Source organism: Oryx dammah, unplaced genomic scaffold (genome assembly GCF_014754425.2).
Source record: "Oryx dammah isolate SB20612 unplaced genomic scaffold, SCBI_Odam_1.1 HiC_scaffold_11208, whole genome shotgun sequence".
Taxonomy (NCBI): Eukaryota; Metazoa; Chordata; class Mammalia; order Artiodactyla; family Bovidae; genus Oryx; species Oryx dammah.
This window is the reverse complement of record NW_024080601.1, coordinates 422,871-441,378: the sequence shown is the minus strand read 5'-3', so window position 1 is coordinate 441,378 and position 18,508 is coordinate 422,871. Positions and strand designations below refer to the sequence as shown.

At 37.0% G+C, this 18,508-nt stretch overlaps 1 protein-coding gene across 6 annotated transcripts in view; it reads right to left on the bottom strand.

The window, feature by feature from the left end:
• LOC120860843 (unconventional myosin-IXa-like) overlaps positions 1-18,508 on the bottom strand; it is a 181,065-nt gene that overhangs the window by 67,492 nt on the left and 95,065 nt on the right. For all 6 annotated transcript variants that reach the window (XM_040236546.1, XM_040236548.1, XM_040236547.1 and 3 more), the window contains 5 exons: positions 11,090-11,212; positions 6,557-6,637; positions 3,182-3,292; positions 2,199-2,321; positions 144-293 (listed from right to left, as the gene is read on the bottom strand). In XM_040236546.1, coding sequence (XP_040092480.1) covers positions 144-293; positions 2,199-2,321; positions 3,182-3,292; positions 6,557-6,637; positions 11,090-11,212 — 588 coding nt within the window. The remainder of the gene's footprint in view (positions 1-143; positions 294-2,198; positions 2,322-3,181; positions 3,293-6,556; positions 6,638-11,089; positions 11,213-18,508) is intronic.

Sequence of the window (18,508 nt, the reverse complement as noted above, 5' to 3'; positions counted from 1 at the left end):
ATTAAGAAATGAGTAGGACACATTCGCATCTCTGAAGAAATTTACATTCTTATTTAAATGCTTCACAATAAAACAATTCTAATTACTAAAACACATGCTAAATAAACTGGCCAATCTCATGTAAAGAATCCTTTACTTCCCACCTGGATGACAACAGATGCCTGTCTCATATGGAGGAAATGCTGCCTACATAGCAAGACCCTGAACCATCGCTGCAGTAATATGATTCTGCGGAGCACCTCTTGGTGAAGCAGATCCTGTAGGTGTTGTCGTTCCTGCTCCTTTAGGAACACCTACCAGAAGGGAAAAAGATGAAGAATACAGTTTAAGAAGAAACAAGAAATTTATTTAATGCATCATCATTCCTGTGATGATTCCCATGGTAAGCTTTTTTAGAGAAGAACAGGTACAGCAGCAGACATGTACAAGTAGTCTTAATATTTCTATGATTTAGCCAAAGCAGTCATTCTCAAATTGGAAAGGATGTATTAGAATACAGAAGGGGAACTGGAAAGGTGAGCAGAAGTACAAAAATCCCAGTGCCAGAGATTGTGATATATTATTCCCTGGGGAAATTCACTGCTGTCAGGAGCCAATGATTATAATAGTAATAAATAACAACCATCTTTTTAAAATCCAGTATGCATCAAAGGCTTCTTTGCTGCCCAAAGATATTCATCAGTTTGTTTATTCACTCTTTCATTCAATTATAAATCTTTAGGAATTTAGGGGTATATAAAGATAAATTAGACACCCCTCTGGAAACAGGATTTGGACCTCAACTTTAAGAGCAGATAGATATTAAAAACTGTATATATTTAAGATGTACAATGTGATGTTTTGATGCCTGTATAAACACTGTGAAATGATTATCACAAACTAAGAAACATGTCCACCATCTCCCATTTTTGTCAAAAATTTTAAAAAGATTTTTAAAAAGCACAGATAGCTATCAGAAACCCATAAAGTGAAACAGTAAGCTATCAACGGCAAGAAACAGAAGACCCTACCTGAGCAAAACAAGGAGCTGGAAATAAGAATAAATGTACATACTGGGGACCATGGAACAGCTAAAGAGTATGAAGTCACAACATGGAGGTTCTTGAAAAAGAGAAATATGTTTAATCAGGAGGTTATTGAGTGATTATTACTGAGCAGGAAACTGACATAAAGAAAGAAGTATATGAAGATGATGATTTTGATACTAAGGGCAGAGTGAGTTACACGGAATAACAGACTGATATTGATGATGGATCTGTTTACTGTAAGAGAAATGAGTGAGAGCAAGAAACACAACTAAAATGAAACAGTAGGAATGTAGGGAAAGGCAGAGATGTAAGAATCATTTGTAAGGAAAAACAATGGAAACATTTTTGTAAAAAGGTTAAAGTGAAGGGTAAGCTATATATGATTATGGTTTCTAGCCTAGAAACTACAAGAAAGGTAACAGAGAAAAAGAGCAGTTGGTTAAAGACAGTAGGGGAATCTGGCTAACGTCACTTTGGGCAAACTGAGTTGAAAATTACAGTAGAATACCTAGAAAGAGATGCTTTTTAAGCAGTTAAAATTATAGGCAGCACTAGAGCATTGGTCATAAGCTCTTTGATTAATACTGACCATCTCATAAACTAAAAATCTTGGTCTAATCAATTTCCTTATAATATCTTGTTATCATCTTATCAACATTCTCCTAGGCAAAGACTGCCTTTTTTTTTTTTAAAGAAAGAATATAAAGTATCACTTTAATTTATACTGGATAATCATTTTTTCTTTTTTTTAATTTATTTACTTTTAATTGGAGGATAATTGCTTTACAATATTGCGTTCGTTGGTTTCAGCCATATATCACCATGAATCAGCCATAGGTACACATATGTCCCCTCCTTCTTAAACCTCCCTCCCACCTCCCACCCTATCCCACCCCTCTAGGCAGAGCGCCAGATGTGAGCTCCCGGTGTCATACAGCAAATTTCTATCAGCTATCTAATTTTAGATTAATTGGCCATTTTAATCTATATTAATATTCTAATCTTACATTAATACGATAATGTATATGTCTCAGTGCTACTCTCTCAGTTGGGCCCACCATCTCCTTCCCACACTGTGGCCACAAGTCTGCTCTCCCTGTTTGTGTCTCCACTGCTGCCTACAAAAACATAAAACTCAATTTGGACAAGGGCTGTATATATTATATTTACCATGGATTTTCCAACTTGATAATTATCTGGATTAAGATTTATTTTCCTGAAGAAATCCTGAATGTTAAATTTGGATGGAATAATATTTCGGGGAAGAAGTACATGGAAATGGCTCACAAAATCCTGAAAAATGAAAAGAAAATATTGTAAAATTACAAGAGAATTATATGTAAACAAGATCCCAAACAAGTTAATTGTCCTTTTATTGATTTCTGTCTCATTATTTTAAACAGGGTGAAACCAAGAAATTACCTGTTAATTTAAAATATTACAAGAAGTTAATTAATTAGCAAAATGGGGGGTAGAGATTTCTACATATTTTGTTATCAAAGCAGAAGAAAAGAAGAAGGACAGAAACTAATTCTCCCTTTGAAAAAGCTATACTAAAGACCAAAGAAAAAGTTACGTAATAAGGTTTTGAAATTTTTAGCAGAAAAATAAGGAAAGGTGGCAGCTATTTCAGGTTATAACGGAAAATAAAGCTTTCCCTCAACAGTAAAGATATACTCAGCTTCTGAAAAGCTTCAAAATAATTTCTATACCCATATCAGCAGCAGCCCATGAGAAGAGCTGAAAGCCTTGTTGGCAGCATACTATGAAAGATAATTCTGCTGAGAAACCTTTAGGGAAAATCAAAAGGGATCTTTTCTTTTGAACTAGATTGCTCTGATTATAGTATTTCAGTTACTGGAGTAATCACTGTGAAGAACTGCCACATTATGAGTAAACTTATAAAAGCAAACATTCAGGTCAAATGAGAAGAGCCAAGAAGTGGAATCTATTACAACACAAGCTTAATGATATTGTTGTCAGTCAATGGAAACGAGTATTCTCTATCCCTCTTCAATTCTGTATATGAAAGATAGAATGGGGAGGAGAATTAAGAGAAATAAACAAGTGAGTCAAAAATGAAAAATAAGCAAGACACAGGACTAATTTACTTGATGTACATATATACTTAAATATCACTATAAAAGTATAACCTGGAAAGAATATTTGCAGCTGTATCCTGACTGGCGAATACGAACTGTCTCCAGCATCCCAGTGTACCGAAGCTGTCTAAGCACCAAGGCATCATTGAACCTTAACGGTAACTAGAACAAAGCAAACAGACACAGGGTTAACCCAGAAGAACAGATCTCCAAATTTATGTTTGTTTTCTAAGTATAGTTAAATTCTGAATATCTAGGAACTGACTGGAGGTTGTCTGGTTAAGATACAGCACAGTCAATGAGACATTCTTACCTCCACAACTGGTAGCTTCAGAAAAGTTCTGACTGTCTGACTAAAGGGAAAAAAAGAGACACCAAGCTTCCAGGCTTCATTACTTGCAGAAGAAAAGTGCCCTCAGAACTCAAAAGGAAATGTTGCTGCCCACAGGCCACAGAGTTTCAGTTCAGTTCAGTTCAGTCGCTCAGTCGTGTCTGACTCTTTGCGACCCCATGAATCGCAGCATGCCAGGCCTCCCTGTCCATCACCACCTCCCGGAGTTCACTCAGACTCACGTCCATCGAGTCCGTGATGCCATCCAGCCATCTCATCCTCGGTCGTCCCCTTCTCCTCCTGCCCCCAATCCCTCCCAGCATCAGAGTCTTTTCCAAGGAGTCAACTCTTCGCATGAGGTGGCCAAAGTACTGGAGCTTCAGCTTTAGCATCTTTAGTCACTATAAAATTTGTAACAAGATTAACCTACTTATACATAGTTAAGAGTGTATTTTTGCTAAGATTTTACCCACCATCTCACTCAGAAACCACCCAGTCTATAAGCTTCCAGCTGCCTTAACTTGAGAGCTGACAGTTTGATCTTCTATGACTAGTACAAGATTAAGAGCAGTTTATCTCCCTAAATAGTTTTTGCTGATGATCCTGTAAGTTCAGTTCAATTCAGTCGCTCAGTTGTGTCCAACTCTTTGCAACCCCATAAACTGCAGCACGCCAGGCGCCCCTGTCCATCACCAACTCCCAGAGTCCACCCAAACCCATGTCCATCAAGTCGATGATGCCATCCAACCATTTCATCCTCTTTCATCCCCTTCTCCTCCTGCCCCCAATCTTCCCCAGCGTCAGGGTCTTTTCCAATGAGTCAGCTCTTCGGATCAGGTGGCCAAAGTATTGGAGTTTCAGCTTCAACATCAGTCCTTCCAATGAACACCCAGGACTGATCTCGTTTAGGATGTATTGGTTGGATCTCCTTGCAGTCCAAGGGACTCCCAAGAGTCTACTACAACACCACAGTTCAAAAGCATCAATTCTTCGGCACTCAGTTTTCTTTATAATCCAACTCTCACATCCATACCTGACTACTGGAAAAACCATAGCCTTGACTAGACGGACATTTGTTGGCAAAGTAATGTCTCTGCTTTTGAATATGCTGTCTAGGTTGGTCATAACTTTTCTTCCAAGGAGTAAGCGTCTTTTAATTTCATGGCTGCAATCACCATCTGCAGTGATTTTGGAGCCCCCCAAAATAAAGTCAGCCACTGTCTCCACTGTTTCCCCATCTATCTGCCATGAAGTGATGGGACCAGATGCCATGATCTTAGTTTTCTGAATGTTGAGCTTTAAGCCAACTTTTCCACTATCCTCTTTCACTTTCATCAAGAGGGTCTGTTGTTCTTCACTTTCTGCCATAAGGGTGGTGTCATCTGCATATCTGAGGTGATTGATATTTCTCCCGGCAATCTTGATTCCAGCTTGTGCTTCCTCCAGCCCAGCGTTTCTCATGATGTACTCTGCATATAAGTTAAATAAGCAGGGTGACAATATACAGCCTTGATGTACTCCTTTTCCTGTTTGGAACCAGTCTGTTGTTCCATGTCTAGTTCTAACTGTTGCTTCCTGACCTGCATACAGGTTTCTCAAGAGGCAGGTCAGGTGATCTGGTATTCCCATCTCTTTCAGAATCCTGAATCCTGTAAGACACCCTGGAAAATAAAAAGTCCCTATAGTCTCTCATCAGTCACTCCTAGGTATCTCTTAGGCGTGTTTTTAGACATTCAAAAGAGGATGTATTTGAAATTTCTGGTATTTCTCCTTATTTTCTAAATACCATTTTCAATTTTCCACTAAGGAAATTCCAAACGTTTTCCTGCAGAAAGATAGGGTATACCAACTGTCAAGAGAAAAGTCAAGTGGGCAGCTTATGTTAAATAATAATAGCAGTTAACATTTATTTAGTACTTATTCTGTGTTCTTAAATACCTTATTAATTGAACTCTTTGTAGAACAAGGTCTCAATAACAGGGACTCAAATTTCTCTGTAACTATAAATAAAAGTTTCCCTTTTTGTCACCATAAAAGAATCAACCATTAAGGAATAGCTAACATTTACTAAGCACTTAGTAGGGGCCAGGAATATTCTAAGTACTACATAGGTTTTTTCTCAGGTACTCATGAAACAGTTATGAGTTGTCCTACAATTACAGTATATTCTTACACAGATGAAATTATTTAAGGCACAGAGAAGTCATGCAACTCATTTAAGACCACAAAACTTGTAACTGGCAAAGCTCGAGACTGCTTCTTAAGAATTAAGAAAGCTGAACCTAATTTCCTACTACATTTCAGAAGTTTGGGCTGGAACTATTTTTTCCTATGATGGACATAAAGATGACAAATGATTACACTTAATAGATATATTTTGCAAAGCTCTAATTAGGGGAACTGTCACATAAAACAAGAAGGAAATAAAAAATGTCCACAGTAACCTATTTTAAAGAGACAAGAATCTAAACATGAAAAATGCCAGGCAAGTTCTGTAAGAGTGATTAACACCTTATGTCTGAACAAGAGATTAATTTAGGGTAACAAAAGTTGCAAAAATTATTTTGTATAATGGAATTTCAAGAGATTTTTGCTTCTACATGTAGCAGATGCTAAATTCTAGAAAATGCTAAATTGAGCTCATATAAATAGTTCATAGGCAGGTAAGTGAGAAAATTCGGAGAAAGTGATGGCAACCCACTCCACTAGTCTTGCCTGGAAAATCCCATGGATGGAGGAGCCTGGTAGGCTGCAGTCCATGGGGTCGCTAAGAGTCGGACACGACTGAGTGACTTCCCTTTCACTTTTCACTTTCATGCGTTGGAGAAGGAAATAGCAACCCACTCCAGTATTCTTGCCTGGAGAATCCCAGGGATGGGGGAGCCTGGTGGGCTGCCATCTATGGGGTCGCACAGAGTCGGACATGACTGAAGTGACTTAGCAGCAAGTGAGAAAATTAGAAAGATATCCACAGAATATTCAGAACACTGTTTTCCTTACAAAGATTATAAACAGCTCTTCGCTTCCACATATCCTTCTTAGAACGAATTTACAGTAAGCTGAGCTAGAAGCTCTCATTTAAGGGACATTCTTACCTTTTCAGCATTAGAGCGAATGCACTTTACAAAATACGGTTCTGCTTGACCAAGTGTTTCCATCAGCTTGCTTAATGACGCCTGCAATACAAAGCAATATAGTTAGCACTGTCTCTCATTCCAAACTGGAAACAAATGACTTATGATGTTGGTAAAATATGCAAAAACAAGTGATATACACAGAACCAGGTTTGTTTCTGAAAAGCAAATTGTGTACAATGCCATACTGATTAAACTGAGGCCAGTTAAGGACAAGGATGGCAGTTTAACCTTAAAGCTGAGAGACTGGCAATGGTAAATACTGCAAATAATTTTATAGTCATCTAAATATATAACGGGGGTTTCGCAGGTGGCTATACGGTAAAGAGTCCACCTGCCAAGCAGGCAACATTTCAATCCCTGGTTTGGGAAGATCCCCTGGAAAAGGAAATGGCAATCTACTCCAGTATTATTGCCTGGGGAATCCTATGGATAGAGGAGCCTCGCAGGTTATAGTCCTTGGGGTCCCAAAGAGTTGGACATGACTTAGCAACTATGCAAGTCTACAATAAATTTTTTACTTTTCTTCAGATTTCATGAAACAATTTTATTCAAATGCATGCAGTATTAGAAAGCAACTTTGGGAAAACCATTTAGTAGGGCAGCAGTCCCCAACCTTTCTGACACAAAGGACCAGGTTCATGGAAGACAGTTTTTTCATGAACTGGAGCCAGGGGGGAGGGGGATAGTTTCAGGATGATTCAAGTGCATTACATTGATTGTGAACTTTATTTCTATTATCATGACATCAGTTCCACCTCAGATTATCAGGCATTAGATCTCAGAGGCTGGGGACTCCTGCAGTAGAATATCCAGGAAGGTAGTAGTCTCCTGTTTCAATTTTAACCTTTAAGTATGTAACGATGTTCCCTCTTCCATTCCTGATGCTGATTATTTGTGCCTCGCCTGTTTTTTCCAGGTTAGTCTAACTGGAGGTTTATAAATTTTCTGATATTTTCAAAGAACCAGCTTTTTAATTTCATTAGGTTTTCTCATTATTTTTCTGTTTTTCATTTCATTGATGTTTTACTTTATAATTTCACTCCTGTTTGCTTTGGGTTTGATGTTTTTCTTTTTCTAGTTTCCTAGGGTAGAACCTTAGATTACTGATGTGAGGCTTTTAGTTTTTCTAATAAGAGAATTTATTGTTATAAATTAACCTTGGAATACTACTTTAGCTGCACTGCACAAATTTTGATGCTTTATTCTCATTTATTGTTAAAATACTTTAAAATTTTTCCTTCCCCTTTGACTATATAAAGAGTTACAATAGTATAAACTTATATTTAGCCCCTCCCTTCTTTTGTGCTACTTTGTCCATATGTCTTATTTGTACCTTACAACATACTATTATTTTGTCTTCTACAATCAATTAACTTTTTTTAAAGGTTCAAAGAAGAAAAAACTTTTTGTAGTTACATTCTGTCCTTCTGGCAATCTTAATGTTTTGTATAGATCCAAATTCTGTGGTTTTCTCATCATTTTTATCCCAAATTTACCATTCTTATATTGTAGATTTCCTGGAAATGAAATCTCTCAACTTTTGTTTGTCTAAAAAAGTCTCTAACCTTCATTACTCACTTGTGCAGGGAATTTTAGAGTGACAATTTTTTTTTTCTTTCAGGCTTTTAAAAATACTACTCTTGAATTCTGGTTTTTATAGTTTATGATGAGAAATATATTGTTATTCTTATTTTCATTTCATAGAACATAAATATCTTTTTTTCTTTGGTTGTATTTAAAATTTTTAACTGGCTTTAGCAATTTGATGTGATGTGTCTTGATATGCTTGGCGGGGGGGTGTTTTGCTGGGACTTGTTGAGTTTCTTTGATATTTGAGCTTATATTATTCATAAAAATCAGAAAATATTTTTGTCATTATTTCTTCAAAACTTTTTCTGTATACCCCTCTTTGCCTTTCCTTCTTAGATGTCAATTACATCTATGTTCAATGACTTAATATTTTCCCACAAGCTACTAATGCTTTTTTTCATTTTTTTCCCCCATCATTATTTATTACATCTCTCTGCATTTTAAAGTAAATGTAAACTCTAATTCACTACTTTGGCACTAATCCCAACTAGTTTATCTCATTTCCAAATATTACAATTTTAATCTCTGAAATGATTAATCATTTGAGTCTTTTTCCTATCTTCTATTCTTTCTCATTATTATTCACAGTTTTCTTATATCTCTGGGCATATTTATATGGTTTATAATAGCTATTTGAGATCCTCATCTACTATTTCCATCATCTCTGTTGTTTTTACAATCTATTTCTAATGATTAATTTTTCTGTCTTGTTATGGGTGGTTCTTTCCCTGATTCTTCACATGCCTAATAATTTCAGATTGGACACTGGAGTGATTTTATATTCTTTGATTTTGCTGTATTTCTTTAAAGAGCAACAGACATTTGCCCCTGGGATTGAGTTACACTGGATCATTTTGATTCTTTCAAGACTTACTTTTATTAAGATTTGTGAGGGTAGGTTCAGAGCAAAACCTTCTGCATTTGTTTGGGCTCCCTCTCCCTGGGCTACAGCAAACTATCTTTGTGCAGTAACCTGGGACTTGCCTCATTTATTTCCCTTTTCTCAGAGATCAGAATCCTGTAATGCTTATTGTCTGATAACTAAAAACACTCTATTTTTACCTTTTGCCTAGTTTTCTAGATGTTCATAATAGAAGGGCAATTCCTATATCAGTTAATCCTTCATGAGTTCTACAATTTCACTTTGATGAAAATAAACATTCATTCACAAGAAGGGTGTGAAGTCATAGACATCTGGCTGCCATCTATCTCCATCACTTCTAATATCCTCATCTGTACAATAAGAATGATGGTATTTATTTCACAGAATTGGAGGAAAAACAGATAATGCATATGTATAAGTATTTAATAAGGAATATGGAAAATGTAGTACATTCATCATTATGTTTCTGGATGGTAAATGACTTTCATTTGTTTTTGTTCACTGTATTTTCTAAATAATAGAAAGTTTAGAAAAATTAATTCATTACTCTTATAATATTTAACAATGTATTAGAAACATTACAGATGACTCTTTGTAAATGTTAAATACAATACATGAATATAATTTGAAAATATCCATAATTCCTGAATTTGGGGGATTTTAAGGGACATTATAGGACTATAATTAAGCTTTTATTATAGTAGCTATAACGAGTATTCTTCAGATTAAAGACTGAGTTTGATAAAGAGGCACCTGTAAAAGAACCAAGATGATAAAACAAAGGACACAACAGCTTAATGGTTCTAGTCTTCCTAATCATGCAAAGGAGACTAATGTGTCTTAGATAAATAGGGCCAAGCAACACCTCTCTCTTTTTAAATAATCAAATACCATTAACCCATAGGATTGTTAAGCAGCAGCAGCTTATAGGTTGAAAGACTGTGCTTATATAAATCAAACGAGATCATATCCAGTGACATGTTAGTAGATAATTTACATTTAGATATCCTGGATTAAAAAGGAGCACTGGAAAAGTGCTAAAAAATAGAAATATAGCTGCTGCTAAGCTGCTAAGTCACTTCAGTCGTGTCTGACTCTGTGCGACCCCATAGATGGCAGCCCACCAGGCTCCCCTGTCCCTGGGATTCTCCAGGCAAGAACATTGGAGTGGGTTGCCATTTCCTTCTCCAAAGCGTGAAAGTGAAAAGTGAAAGTAAAGTCATTCAGTCGTGTTCGACTCTTAGCGACCCCATGGACTGTAGCCCACCAGGCTCCTCTGTCCATGGGATTTTCCAGGCAAGAGTACTGGAGTGGGGTGCCATTGCCTTCTCTGGAAATATAGCTATCAGTAGATAAAGAAATTTTTAGTTAACAATGCTTTAGTTAGTACTGCTTCTGTGAGTGATAAAGCACAAGGTAGAATAAAATTATCTAAAATACCATTATCCTTCAGATTTTCAGCTCATTTTCATAAATATCTAGCAAATGAACAGAATATTAGAGACAATCTGATAAGAACAGGAAAAATGAAGAGTATTTTGAAATTAATTCTGGAGGTGATTTAGTTAATTTATTATTATCGTATTTATTCCTAAATGCACAGTCATAATAAGATGATCTAGATTCCTATATATACAAAACTAAAATAAAAAGTCAAGAAAAATCTTACAATTCCATTTAGTTAAATAATGATGGAAGTAGCATGAGGTTTAAATATACAAAGAAAAAAAACATACATCATTGTATTAACAGTGCCACATCTGGGCAGTCAACTTTCTGGTGCTTTTTTCTTCAAGCTGAATATAACGAATTCATCTTTGGGATATGTACTACCCAGAGATGAATAAAAGCACCTGATTTTTCTCCCATCTTTGGTACTTCCAACCAAAAGGACCATTCTACATAACTTTTTAGTCACATGAATCTTGCAGATCACTTTGACCTTATGATTTCAATCTGAACAAAACAGATTCCTCTTTGTTAAAAATAAAAGGGAAAAAAAGTAAATAGGAAATAACCTGAAACTGGGCACTGATGCTGGGAGGTTTCTTCTTCTTGTGCAAATGAAGAAGAGACTTGGTAATGCGATCCTGTAGGGTCAATCTTGTCAGATGCTTTAAAGACTTTACTTCTAGCAAATGCTGAAAAACAGAGGGAAGAAATCAAATTCTTCACATAAATTGATCTAAGAATAGGAAAAACAAAGTTGTAAGCCAGTGTTTATTATTCCTATATATGACTGTGGTGAATATGGGAGATTAATATTCAATATACACTCTACCCATCTTCTGCTTTCTGGCAGAAGTTGATCAGCTAAAAAGAAACTGCATTTCTCAAACTCTTACATCTCAGTTCCTGGATGTGATTTAAGTTCCACAATTCCCACACATTAAACTAGGAAGGTCTAACCTCAACCTCGGCAGATTCAAGGGATTAGATCTGATAGACAGAGTGCCTGAAGAACTATGGACAGAGGTTCGTGACATTGTACAGGAGGCAGGGATCAATACCATCCCCAAGGAAAAGAAATGCAAAAAGACAAAATGGCTGTCTGAGGAGGCCTTACAAATAGCTGTGAGAAGAAGAGAAGCAAAAGGCAAGGGAGAAAAGGAAAGATACACCCATTTGAATGCAGAGTTCCAAAGGATAGCAAGGAGAGATAAGAAAGCCTTCTGCAGTGATCAATGCAAAGAAATAGAGGAAAACAATAAAACGGGAAAGTCTAGAGATTTCTTCAAGAAAATTAGAGCTACCAGTGGAACATTTCATGCAAAGATGGGCACAATAAAGGACAGAAATGGTATGGACCTAACAGAAGCAGAAGATATTAAGAAGAGGTGGCACAAATACACAGAAGAACTATACAAAAAAGATCTTCACAACCCAGATAATCATGGTGTGATCACCAACCTAGAGCCAGACATCCTGGAATGCGAAGTCAAGAGGGCCTTAGGAAGCATCACTACGAACAAAGCTAGTAGTGGAGGTGATGGAATTCCAGTTGAGCTATTTCAAATCCTGAAAGATGATGCTGTGAAAGTGCTGCACTCTATATGCCAGCAAATTTGGAAAACTCAGCAGTGGCCACAGGACTGGAAAAGGTCAGTTTTCATTGCAATCCCAAAGAAAGGCAATGCCAGAGAATGCTCAAACTACCACATTTTTGCACTCATCTTACATGCTAGTAAAGTAATGCTCAAAATTCTCCAAACCGGGCTTCAACAGGACATGAACTGTGAACTTCCAGATGTTCAAGCTGGTTTTAGAAAAGGCAGAGGAACCAGAGACCAAATTGCCAACATCCATTGGAGCATCAAAAAAGCAAGAGAGTTCCAGAAAAACATCTACTTCTGCTTTATTGACTATGCCAAAGACTTTGACTGTGTGGACCACAACAAACTATGGAAGACTATCAGACCACCAGACCTGCCTCTTGAGAAATCTGTATGCAACAGTTAGACTGGACATGGAACAACTGACTAGTTCCAAATAGGAAAAGGAATACGTCAAGGCTGTATATTGTCACCCTGCTTATTTAACTTATATGCAGAGTACATCATGAGAAACGTTGGGCTGGATGAAGCACAAGCTGGAATCAAGATGCTGCTGCTGCTGCTAAGTCGCTTCAGTCATGTCCGACTCTGTGTGACCCCATAGACGGCAGCCCACCAGGCTCCCCTGTCCGTGGGATTCTCCAGGCAAGAACACTGGAGTGGGTTGCCATTTCCTTCTCCAATGCATGAAAGTGAAAAGTGAAAGTGAAGTTGCTCAGTCGTGTCCGACTCTTAGCAACCCCATGGACTGCAGCCTACCAGGCTCCTCCGTCCATGGGATTTTCCAGGCAAGAGTACTGGAGTGGGGTGCCATTGCCTTCTCCCTTTGCTCTATTCACAGACATTCCTGGAAAATCCAGTGTTTGTTAAAATCATGCCACATCAGAATTGTGTTAATATGTAAAGCAGAATGGGTTGGAGATACATCATCACTAACAACTTTTCACTTATAGGAATCTTGGTGGGGCATCAAGATGGCCGGGAGAAATATCAATAACCTCAGATATGCAGATGACACTACTCTTATGGCAGAAAGTGAAGAAAACTAAAGAGCCTCTTGATGAAAGTGAAAGAGGAGAGTGAAAAAGTTGGCTTAAAACTCAACATTCAGAAAACTAAGATCATGGCATCTGGTCCCATCACTTCATGGCAAATAGATGGGGAAACAGTGGAAATAGTGACAGACTTTATTTTGGGGGGGCTCCAAAATCACTGCAGATGGTGACTGCAGCCATGAAATTAAAAGATGCTTACCTCTTAGAAGAAAAGTTATGACCAACCTGGACAGCATATTAAAAGCAGAGACATTACTTTGCCAACAAACATCTATCTAGTCAGATCTATGGTTTTTCCAGTAGTCATGTATGGATGTGAGAGTTGGACTATAAAGAAAGCTGAGTGCCGAAGAATTGATGCTTTTGAACTGTGGTGTTGTAGTAGACTCTTGAGAGTCCCTTGGACTGCAAGGAGATCCAACCAGTCCATCCTAAAGGAAATCAGTCCTCAATATTCATTGGAAGGACTGATGTTGAAGCTGAAACTCCAATACTTTGGCCACCTGATGCAAAGAACTGACTCACTGGAAAAGACCCTGACGCTGGGAAAGACTGAAGGCAGGAGGAGAAGAGGACGACAGAGGATGGGATGGCTGGACAGCATCACCAACTCAATGGACATGAGTTTGAGTAAACTCTGGGAGTTGGTGATAGACAGGGAGGCCTGGGGTGCTGCAGTCCATGGGGTTGCAAAGAGTCAGACACTGCTGAGCTACTGAACTGAACTGATTGAATCAAGGCAGAGGGTTTGGCTACTAGCTTGTTTCTGCCGCCAAACACGTATACAAAAGTACTTCAGCCTTCCATGGCCCGTGTCCAGGCACTACTTTTGAGAGTGTTGAGAGGCAGCATGCAGGGCATCTGTGTTGTCAGTGCAACTCTAGTAAAAGCACCTTAGTACAGAAGCCAATAATTATAGCAGCTTCTCCATGAGCCTGGAAGCAGGTGCAAAGATCGCAGCTTCCTCAGTTGCTAGCTTTTGGAGTAAAGCTGAGGTTAGTTCTGCTCTCTAACTTCTGATGATTTCTGTAAGCACCACTTTGAATTAAGACCCTTTATACTTAAAAAGGGGGCTTCCCTGGTGGGTCAGATGGTAAAGAATCTACCCTCAATGCAAAAGATCTGGATTCACTCCCTGGGTCAGGAAGATCACCTGGAGAAGGGAAGGGCTACCCACTCCAGTATTCTTGCCTAGAGAATTCCATGCACAGAGGAGCCTGGCGGGCTACAATTCATGGGGTTGCAAAGAGCTGGACACCAAGGAGCAGTATTTTCTTCTTTTACTACTTAAACATATCCACAGTGATTATTAACTTGCAATTGAATCCTGACCTATAGAGACAATAAATTAAATTCAATCCCTAGACTATACAGTAAGTAAGCCAGGAACACATAAACAGGAAAAAAAAATACAGTCCCTTATCAATCTGCATCCTTAAGTCCTAATTATTAATCTTCATAAGATAGGAGTTACACATAAAGCAACTGAAGAATACAAAACAGGGTATTAATAAAGGATTTTGGAGCTCCTTTTAGCCAATCACTAATCAATTTTGAAAATCCTACTAATTTACGGCAGTGAGTTTGTCAATGGAAAGAACATATCTATACTGATGCACAACCTTATGTTACTTATAAAGCAGAAAAAGTTTCATTGTATGAGAAGCAGAGATTTGAGTTAAAAGCATGATAAATATAGAAGACTAAACAGTATTAATTTTGACAATATGAACATCAAAAAATAAAAACTTCCAAGTGGTAATATAAGTATAATACACATTTAAATGATTCTACCTAAGGAAAAAGAAATTTCCAACAAACACTTATCATCTATATGTAAGAATGATAAAAAAAAAAAAAGCTTAAAAGAACATGTCCCATGACCATAAAGGAGCAGGAGACTTCAACAGACAATTCTCAAAATATACATGACAAGTAACATAATGAAAACCAATCTCGCTTTAATCAAAGAAACACACCTTTTCTTTAAGGAGATTTATTGTACATTCAATTGGCAAACATATAAAGACTGATCAGATTCAGTATACATAAAACAGGCATATTTATGTATTGTTCTTAGGAGTGAAAATCCTTATTAACTTCCTGATATTAAACAATTTCATGTCTAGGTATTTATCTAAGGAAAGATAGAATATAACTTGTGACAATGTACTTCAAAAATATAGTGAAAAATTCTGACTAGAGATAACGAACTACACGAAACTTTTTTCATGAAGTTCATCCACACAACTGAACACTGTACAGCTCCTAAAAATACTATAAATCTATATTCTGACATTGAAAAATATCTGCAAATACTCTTGACCAAAAAAAGTCACACAAAACAATAATATATTTACATAAATATATAATGGTATGTGTGCATTAAATTTTCAAAGTTTTTACTTAAGTTGAAATCCTTCCCTTCAGGAATTTAATTGGAAAAGTCAAACAAACAAAAAAAAACCAATACAAAAAATCCACATTCATTCTTACCTCCAGATCTTTCCAATTTTTTCATTTGTTTGGAATATTAGACCTTTACATGGGTTAATTTTTCTTAGTATTCAACTTATAGCTTAAATACCCAAACTTTTTAATAAAGTTATTACTTGCATACCCCAAAAGCAGCCCACCTGTATGCTAATAGTATGTCATTTCATCTTCCTCTTTGCATATAATATCATCTAAATCTTTTACTGTTTTTCTCTTTCTCTGAAAGAATCACTACAAGAGAGCAAGAGTTCTTGGACTAGACTATCTATCCCTGCACTAACAATGTCTAAAACAGTGTCTGGTTCTGCATGTGCCGTGCTCAGTTGCTCAGTCGTGTCTGACTCTTTGCAACCCCACAGACTAGCCCACCAGGCTCTGCTGTCCATAAAGATGCTCCAGGCAAGCATACTGGAGTGGGTTGCCATGCCCTCCTCCAGGGGATCTTCCCAACCCAGGGACTGAACCCAGGGTTGGGTCAATCTCCCGCATTGCAGGCAGATTCCTTACCGTGTGAGCCACCAGGGAAGCCCCTGGTTCTGCAAACTCAATAAATATTAGCTGGATGAACAAAAGAATGGTTAACAAGTAATGATTTTTCAACAGTGTTTCCTCAGACTTATGCCCATGAAACTCATCATGATTAGATCTATCAAGAAATATTCAATGATTACTACAGATCCAGTTCTGTTCTAAGTGGTCAGAATACACTGCATTCAAGTACAAGGAAACGGACTATAAGGACATTAAAAAAAAATAAATGATAATCTCAGGGTTATTCCGATTTATGAAGATAAAACAGTGCAAGGAAGAATGGAGATATGAGGCAGAGCAGAAAAAGGCAGTGGACAGGAGGCTAAGAAGGCAAGAAAGGGAGAAAACCAGTTAAGGGACAGCTTCAATAGAACAGCATGATGTGACAAGGACTGAAATGCAGGTCCAAGATCTAGCAGGAAACAGATAACGGATTTAATTCCTTTCTTAGGTCTTCTGTTCATTATCTACTTTATTCCTTTCTTAACTCCATCTTCATTGTTTAGTTTATTCAGATTAGTCAATTCATTCTTTTTTAAACAATTATTTACTTCCTGCTGTGCAAGGTGCTGTAGATACAAAGATTAAGAAGATATTGCTCATGCTGTTAAAGAGAACTAAAATAGATAATAAACTTATCTTCAAGGTTTGAGCCTGAGTGACTACAAAATTCAGGAGGGGAGGAACACAGCAAAATCTCTTATGGCATAAGTCTGAGATATGAGCAGGATGTCACAGTAGAAATGTACAACAATGGAACTGTGGGTAAAAGACTAGAAATTTAAAGGCAGATCAAATTATAAAGATATATTTAATAGAAGTGATTGATGGTTTCAAGGTATGAGAAGGAAAGTACTCTCTAGAAGAAAAAAGTACTATCAAAACAGAACTATATTAACAGAGGGCTAAGGGCTGTTGGAGGTTACATGTGTTTAATATTTGCCTGTGTTTATTCAGAATTGTAAAAAAAAAAAAAAAAAGGCATTCTAAATCCTGCCTTTATCAATAAAATGAGATGCTAGAGGTGCCCTTAATACAAGTGACTGAATCTTATTTCCAGTAGCAATAAAAGTTGTAGGAATATGTACATCAATGATTCACACTCAAGGTAAGAAAGCAGTTTGAGATTTTACAAAAGAGCAAAAGGGGAAAAAAGTTTAGGTTATCTGCATTGCTGCTGCTTCCTTCCATACCACGTATAAAACTAACTTAATGCAACAGAAAGAACTTGTTCAGAAATGACCATGGTCAATGAGGATCTAGGATCTGCTAATTTAATTTTATAAATATAAAAATTTATTTTGTCTTGGTTTGAACTGGACTGAAAGAAACAAGCAAAACATTCACTAAGCATAATTAGAAAAAATAAGGTATATTTAAATAAGGGTAGGAAACAAAGATGAAGAGTGAGGTTACTAATCAAACTACACATTATACATATATATATGTACACATAGAAGCCACAAATTCAACTCTAACATTTTGGTAGAAAACATGAAGAAAATAATTATTTTACTGAATACTAATCGTGCACATGGGCTGCCCTGGTGGCTCAGTGGTGAACACCTGCTGCCCATGCAGGAGACAGAGGTTTGATCCCTGGGCCAGGAAGATCCTCTGGAGTAGGAAATGGCAACCTACTCCAGGATTCTTTTTTTTTTTTCCACTCCAGGATTCTTGCCTGGGAAATTCCATGGACAGAGGAGCCTGGTATGCTACAGTCCACGGGGTCACAAAAGAGTTGGACATGACTTAGCAACAACAACAATAATCATGCACATACCAAATATATGTATTTCTTCCTAATGTATGTTATCCCCCACATTACAAATGAAGAGACAGAAGTTAAGACAAGTTAGAGAATTTACTCTGAAGACCAGAGAGCAAGTAACAACAGATCCATCATTTGAATTAGGTCAGTTTTACTCCAAGGTCTATACTCTTATAGACTATGCTGCCTCTCTAATATTAAATATATGTACTTGAATACACAAGACTTGTATACCTGTGGCAGATTCATGTCAATGTGTGTCAAGTAATTAGCCTCCAATTAAAATAAATAAATTTATACTTAAAAAAAAAAAGAATACACAAGACACTAAAATAAACAATAGCTATATTTAATTTTGAAAAATTGAGAAACAGATGCGATTCCTGTGATTGATAACTGAATGGTATTATTGACTTCAGATGTATCTAACATATCTTTGTTGACTATCATATGAAGTTTAAGAAGTTACAAAACAATGTATATATAGATACAAGGAGTCACTTTGCTGTACAGCAGAAATTAATACATTTT